Source organism: Triturus cristatus, chromosome 6 (assembly GCF_964204655.1).
Source record: "Triturus cristatus chromosome 6, aTriCri1.1, whole genome shotgun sequence".
NCBI lineage: Eukaryota > Metazoa > Chordata > Amphibia > Caudata > Salamandridae > Triturus > Triturus cristatus.
Genome location: NC_140589.1, coordinates 96022596 through 96030486, shown reverse-complemented (window position 1 = coordinate 96030486; position 7891 = coordinate 96022596). Strand labels below are relative to the sequence as shown.

Below are 7891 nucleotides of genomic sequence, written 5' to 3'. Positions count from 1 at the left end.
TTAAGCCTCTAGGTAGGTACCCTGAGTAAGTCAAACATACAAAAGGTAATAAGAGGAATGCTTTAAAAAGGTCTCACCACCGGCGATTGCTTGGGGTACAATTCCAACCAACTGACCTAGGACCAGTTTCACCTGAATGGGGGCTTAACAGCCATGTATATATCTTGACTCCAATTGGTCTTGTTTGCTTGTGTTCCAGTCTGGAGAGTTAACCGAACGTGGTGCTTCTGTGTCGCTGCATAACCACGTGGAGCACACCTGTAGTTGTTTGTTTGCTGTGCTGTGGTTAAGACCGTGTTTGCCTTTCTACACCCCCACGCCCAGCACCGATTATCATATGTCAGTTTGTATTTGCTTCGTGTCTTTTCTCCTCTTACACAAACCGCATGTGGCCAGAGTCTTCCACTTCCATTTTACCAGAGTTACGTGACAACATGACAGAATTTTCCGGGATCATCGCTAAGTGGAAGAGCCACTGTTCGAAGGCGGGCGGGGTTGGCGAGCACAGCAACGCCATCAAGTACATGAACCAGGACTACGAGAGCCTGAAGCAGCAGTGTCTGAAAGGCGGCGCCCTCTTCGAGGACCCCGACTTCCCCACCGTCGCCGCCTCCATTGGATTTGATAAACTGGGTCCGGACTCCCCCAAGGTAGAGGGGGTGCAGTGGAAGCGTCCGTCGGTAAGTACAGCGGGCGGTTCCTCTATTAGGACATGGGGACGATGTCTCACCATATTTGTGGCCCACCCTGTCCCTGTATTAAATATACATAAATGTGTAATAATTCAATAAAAATATAAACGTTTTTTTTACTGGCCGCGGCATTCAGCTTTTTTCATCCGCGCCGCGGCCCAGACGTTTACAGTTCCTGAATCCTGGGTGAGAAGGGCAGTGCATGCAGGCCTGCAGCTTCAAAATGATAGACAGCAGTAGACACTACTAGACCTGCACAGTCTGCCTCACCTGGGTCCACACTCTGTGCTCATGTCGGGTAGGGTGGCTGTCTTTCTGTGGCCAGCCTGCCATGCGTGTTAGAGCCTCTCTCCACCTGCGCAATTACTGAGCCGGGGAAATCACAGAGGCAGCCCCCCAGTCTCCTAATGAGCACTGAGTTCACCCGCCCAAGCCAATCCTGGTGCTGCTTTCATGCTGTGTGGTAACATATCACAGTAAGGGAGCAGTGTCTAGATTGGCTCTGGTGCAGTGGCCCTTCACATGGCCCTGCACATTAGGCAGCACGGGGTGGGAAGGTCAGGTCCACAGAGCATGACCAATCACAGTATGGCTTTATCATGAAGCAATGCAGTGATTGGCCATTTCTGCTCTTGTGCTCTCTTCCTTTTTTGGGCACATTGCCACAGGTAACGGCATTGCACATGAGGGAGTGCTGGAAATGAGACCTGCCCTCACCTCGTGAGATTTCTCTATGACGTCTCCCAGGCCGGGCCCGGCTGAATTTACAAGCACTCTTGGAGTCGGAAAAGCAGCCACAGTGTGAAAAATCAAATCAAAGGTAAAAATCAGTTTAGTTGATTGGTTATGATTTTTTTTCCGATTTTAGTGTTTCTATGGTATGCAGTCGTGGACAGTGTTCGACTGTGGCTTCTGGTTAAGGCCTGACTCGCAAAGGTAAAGTTAGACCAAAGGTCTAAGTTTCGACCAAAGGTCTAATTTTAGACCAAAAGTCTGACATTGCTACTTTTTGGTTTTCAAAATGGTAAGTTACAAGTAGTATCTTTACAACTGTGGAGTTTCCCAAATCAGGGCAGAGTTTCCACACTTAGGACGGAATCTCTGCAGTTGAACTCGTAACTTACTCTTGTGAATACCAAAAAATAGTAAAGTTAGACTTTTGGTCTAACATTACCTTTGTGAAATGGGCCCATAGGGCCTGATATACAGAACTAACTTAAGACAAAATCCCAAATTTACTACCATTTTGGTATTCACAGAAGGCACTTACTCATTTTGGTATTCACAGAAGGCACTTACTCATTTTGGTATTCACAGAAGTTAGGAGTCCTAACTTTAGGACTCCTAAATGCCTTCTGTGAATACCGAAAGCCTTAAAATCAGGATTTTTCTCAGTTTAGTAGTAGTATAGTTAGGACTCCTAACTTTAGGACTGCGATGGTTGGGCTTGCTCGCTGTGCAACATTCATGCCCAACTTTTATGCCCTCCACTTTCAAATGTCACCAGCTGCCACTGAAGTACAGGTGAATTAATGGGAGCCACCTGGGAAAAAAGTCCTCTCTCATTTCGAATCTCACGCAAATACCACTGAAAGTATTAGAATACCCTGAAACGCCCTAACAATGTGTTTTCATATGGGGTCAAAATAGTGCATTTTACTGCAAAACATTTCAAAGATTTTTGACAAAAAGTTGCACGTTTTCCTGGTATTTCTTGGACGGTGCTAAGAAAATAATGCAAAAATACTTAATGAGGCTGACCTTCTTAAGAAGGTTGTGGGGTAGAGGAGGTGGGCTGTTCACCCAAGGAAATTGAGGCCTGAGAATTCTGCCTTCGGGGTTCCATCAATAGCAGGGTTCAGTTAGCTAAGGGCTCCCTGCTGAAGCATGTGGTGATGTGCAGGTCACAACCTAGAATTCTGGCCCTCCCATTTTGGCCTATCATTCTTCTGAGGCTGGCAAATTGGGAAATAGAAGCAACTGTTATTACAGCGTTAAGGGCTCTATAGAAAGATTATTACTAATTACTCCTTTCTTTCGTTTTGCAGAAAGTGCAGTTGTTTTCTGTGAGTTAAATCAGTGCTTGTTCAATATGCTGAATTAATTTGACTTTTAAAGAATACAAATTGCAGATAATATGTACCAGGCAGCACACAAGAACTCTTTTTACAAACAAGTTGGGTAAATTGAGTAGTCAGTCACAGAAGGTCACGTGCTACATTGTATGAGGCACTCCAACCAACTACATGGTGCAAAAGTAAAAGTGGTGGTATAGCGGACCACCTCGGAGCTGGGGAACCGCGTTCGAGTCTCGACAGGGATGCTCAACATTCTGTGATCCTGGGCAAATCACGTAATCTCCCCGTGCCTAACAAAAATGAATGTGTCCCTCTGTAACGTAACTGGTGCTCATGTAAAGTGCTCTGACACCTTCAGGTCTAGTTTGCACGCTATATAAAACTCCACAAAAAAAAAAAAAACAATGTGTTCTCCTAGGAAAATGCTGTGGGACAGCTAAAATGATGTAAGGAGACGGCACACTTCATCTCCCAGAAGCCCTGGGCCCGAGTAATCAGAAGAAGGAGGAGGGGATGCGCCACTCGGGTCCTACATATTCAGGCTCTCTTGCCCACGGAACGCTTAACCCCTTGGGTGCTCATGACAGAATGGATTCATCATGAGCACAAGTGCTGGTGTGCTCATGACGGAACCATTCCGTCATGAGTACACTTGCACAAAATCTCTCTGCTGTAAACAGGCATATTTTTTGTTTTGGTTGAAATGACGATCGTGTGCATGCCGAGCTGACGTCTTTACACCAAAAACAAAACTGAAACTTAGTTTCAGTTTCATTGTTTCGGTGCTCGTGAGGCTATCTCAGCCCCGAGCACTGAAACATATGGCAGAGGTATCGTTGGCAAGGGGCGAATCTCCCCTTTCGAATGGTACCCTTCCTTAGTGGATCACTGCTTGGGGATCACCCCAGGAGGGCGATCCCCAAGCAAGGATCCACCCACTAGGCACCAGGAAGGGGGGAGCGGCCCCTCGGGCAAGGGCCTTTGCTCTCCCATAAAATAATGGCATCATCAGTCTTCTGCCTTCCCCGGGGGGCAGAAAGCCTCCTAGACACCAGGGATTCTTTTTTTACAGGCCCAGGGTGGGGGCTGCCCAGAACGGGCATACCAATGCCCCCACCCTTTCCCCCCCAAAAATGCAAAAGGCAGATGGGGGCAATAGCCCCGTAATGCTCCCCGGGTGGGCAGAAAGGCTACTAGGCACCAGGGATTTCTTTTTTTGTACTTAGAGGTGGGGGGTTGCCGAGAACAAACATGCCAATGCCCCCACCCCAAAACAAATTGCCACAGTCTTTCTGACTCCTTGGGAGGCAGATAAGGGGCTATTGCCTCTATCTGCCACCTGAGCTGCCCTGTGCCAGAAAGAGGCACAGAAAGCCCACTAGGCACCAGGTATTTTTATTTCTCCAAAATGGGCCCAGAATGGGCTTGCCAATGCTCCCACCCTTCCAAAAAATGCTACAGTCTTTATGCCGCCCCAGGAGGCAGATTGGTGCAGTAGCCCCTGATCTTCCTCCGGGCGTTAGAAAGCCCATTAGGAACCAGGGATTCTTTTTTTCCAAAGTTCAGGGGTGGGGCCTGCCCAGAATGGGTATGCCCATACCTCCAGCCCCCCTCCAAAAAATGCCACAGTCTTTCTTCCCCCCCAGGAGGCAGATGAGAAATTAAGACCCAAAGCTGCCCCCGGGGAGGAGGGGGGGCAGAAAGCCCACTAGGCACCAGGGATTATGTTTTTCAAAGATCAGTGGGGGCTGGCCAGAATGGGCATGCCAATACCCCCACCTCCCAAAAACAATTGCCACAACTTTTCTGCCCCCCAGGAGGCATATGGGGCAAAAGCCTCTGATCTGCCCCCCGGGGGCAGAGAGACCACCAGGTGCCGGGGATTATGCTGGCTTTTTCATACATGTGTGGGGGCTGCCCAGAATGGGCATACCAATTCCCCCACCCCCCAGAAAAATAGCCATAGTCTTTCTGGCCCCCTTGGGGGCCTATCGGGCAATAGCCCCCGATCTGCTCCCCCCACTAGGCACTGACCTTTTTTTCACAATGTGCCTAGCTGTGGATTTTGGGTCCTAGTGCAGCCGGCACCTAGGGAAACCTAGCAAACCTGTACATTTTTTAAAACTAGACTCCAAGGGGAATACAGGATGGGGTGACTTGTGTGCCTCTCACCAGGTTCTGTCCCAAAATTCCTTGCAAACCTCAAACCTAGTAAAAAAAAAACACATTTTCCTCACATTTCTGTGATGGAAAGTTCTGGAATCTGTGCAGATCCACAATATTCTACTCACCTGGCATTCACCAAAGTTTACCGATAAAAATGGCACTTCACTTGTGTGGGTAGGCGTAATACCCGTGACAGGAAACGGCCCAAAAAGCAACGTGTATACATCATATTTTTCCGGTGAAAATGGACCCTTTTTTGCAATGTGCCTAGCTGTGGATTTTGGACCCTAGCTCCGCTGGCACCAAAGGAAACCTAGCAAACATATACATTTTTTAAAACTAGACACCCAGAGGAATTCAGGATGTGGTGACTTGTTGTGTGGCTCTCACCAGGTTCTTTTACCCAAAATCCCTTGCAAACCTCAAACAATGTTAAAAAACCCCACATTTTCCTCACATTTCTGTGATGGAAAGTTCTGGAATCTGCGTAGATCCACAAACTTCGACCCACCCAGCATTTCCCTAAGTCTCCCGATAAAAATGCTACTTCACTAGTGTGGGTAGGCCCACGACCTGCTACATGATAAGGCCAAAAACGCAACCTGGACAAATCACATTTTTCCAGTGAAACTGGCCCTTTTTTCCTAATGTGCCTAGCTGTGGATTTAGGACCCTAGCTCTGCAGACACCTAAGGAAACCTAGCAATCCATTACATTTCTGAAAACTAGCTATCCAGGGAAATCCTGGATGGGGCAACTTGTGTGGCTCTGCCTCTCACCAGGTTCTGTTCTCCGAAATTCCTTGCAAACCTCAAACTTTGTAAAAAAAATTCCTCACATTTCTGTAATGGAAAGTTCTGGAATCTACGCAGATCCACCAACTTCCACACACCCTGAATTCTCCCATGTCTCCTGATAAAAATGGTACCTCAATTGTGTGGGTAGGCTTTCTGCCATGACAGGAAATGGCCCAAAACGCAACGTGGACACATCACATTTTTCCACAAAAACTGACCCTTTTTTAACAATGTGCCTATATGTGGATTTTGGCTCTAGCTCAGCCAGCACTGAGGGGAATCTAGCAAACCTGCATACTTTTATTAACTAGACACCCTGGGGAATCCAGTATGGGGTGACTTGTGTGGCTCTCACCAGGTTCTGTCACCTAGAAAACCTTGCAAACCTCAAATTTTAGAAAAAAACATATTTGCCTCAAATTTCTGTGATGGAAAGTTCTGGAATCTAAGGGAAGCAACAAACTTCCACCAACCCAGCATTCCCCCAAGTCTCCTGATGAAAATGGTACATTACTTGTGTGGGTAGGCCTAGTGCCTGTGAAAGGAAACAGCCCAAAATGTACTGTGTAGACTACAAAATTATCGATTGTAAAAATACCTTATTTTACGAGGGAGTCACCTGCGTTTTTGATCTCAAGCTTGGAAGCCATCTGGGGAAATATACCAATCCTAGACATTTCTGAAAACTAGACACCCAGGGGAGTCCAGGGAGGTGTGACTTGTGCGGATTCCCCAGCGTTTTCCTACCCAAAATCTCCGGCAAACTTCAAATTTAGCTGAACCAAATCACATTTTTCTCACATTTCTGGGTGGGAAAGTGGTGGAATCACCGGGCTGACACAAATTTCCTATTACCCCGCGTTCCCCCAGGTCTCCCAATATAAATGGTACCTCACTTGGCTGAGTGGGCAAAGTACCTGTGACAGGCAAGGGTCTAGAACATATTGTGGAGACATCAAAATTACCTATTACAAAATGACCTGGTTTTGCAATGGGGTCACATGCGTTTTGGTCCCGGGCTCAGTGGCCATCTAGGGAAACCTACCAAGGCCAGACATTTCTGAAAACTAGACACCAGGGGGAGTTCAGGGATGTGTGGCTTGCGTGGCTCACCCAATGTTTTCCTACCCAAAATCCCCTGCAAACCTTAATTTCAGCTAAAAGAAAAATCAAATTTTCCTTATATTTCTGTGTGGGATCACCGTGCCGGCAAAAATGTCCTACCACCTAGCATTCCCCTTGGTCTCCCAAGCAAAATGATACCTCACTTGTGTGGCTGTCCAATACAGAATCATATATTTTTTTTTAAATGAAGCACTTAGAATTCGCTGTGCTATACACTTAATCCCTATGTTTTTGGCCCTCTTCCAGTCACAGGCCCTTGGCCCACACACACAAGTGAGATATCATTTTACTCGGGAGAACAAGGGTGGTAGGACATTTGTGCCGGCACTGTGTTCCCACACAAAAATGTGTGGGGAAAAGAGATTTTTTGGGGCTAAATTTGAGTTTTTAAGAGGATTCCGGGTAGAGAAATGTTGGGGATCCACACAAGCCATACCTCCCTGGACTCCCCAAGGTGTCTAGTTTTCAGAAATGTGTGAGTTTGGTAGGTTTCCCTAGATGGGGGCCGAACCGGGGGCCAAAAACCCAGGTGTCCCCCCCTGCAAAACCAAGTTGTTTTGTGATAGGTAATTTTGATGTCTCCACAATACGTTTTGGGCCCTTGCCTGCTGTGGCCACTTGGCCGACCCACACAAGTGAGATACCCTTTTTATCGTGAGACCTGGGAAATGCTGTGTGGTAGGAAATTTGTGTCCCATATAGCAATTTGAGAAAAATTAGATTTTTTCAGCTAAATTTCAGGTTTGCAGGGGATTCTGGGTTGATAAACGTTGAGGGGTCCACACAAGCCATACCTCCCTGAACTCCCCCGGGTGATTCGTTTTCAAAGATGTCTGGGTTTGGTAGGTTTCCCTAGATGTCGGCCGAGCGTGGGACCAAAAACCCAGGTGAGCCCCTTTGCAAAAACAGGTTGTTTTGTGATAGGTAATTTTGATATCTCCACAATATATTTTGGGCCCTTCCCTGCTGTGGGCACTTGGCCCACCCACACAAATGAGGTACCTTTTTTATCGGGAGACTTTGGAGAATGTGG

The 7891-nt window shown here is 47.1% G+C and overlaps 1 protein-coding gene across 1 annotated transcript in view; it reads left to right on the top strand.

Moving 5' to 3' along the window:
* The first annotated feature begins 368 nt into the window (after positions 1-368).
* The window catches only part of LOC146813821 (calpain-1 catalytic subunit-like), a 701058-nt gene continuing 693535 nt past the window's right edge, over positions 369-7891 (top strand). The window contains exon 1 of the mRNA XM_085610275.1: positions 369-680. Coding sequence (XP_085466401.1) covers positions 387-680 — 294 coding nt within the window. The 5' untranslated portion in view covers positions 369-386. The remainder of the gene's footprint in view (positions 681-7891) is intronic.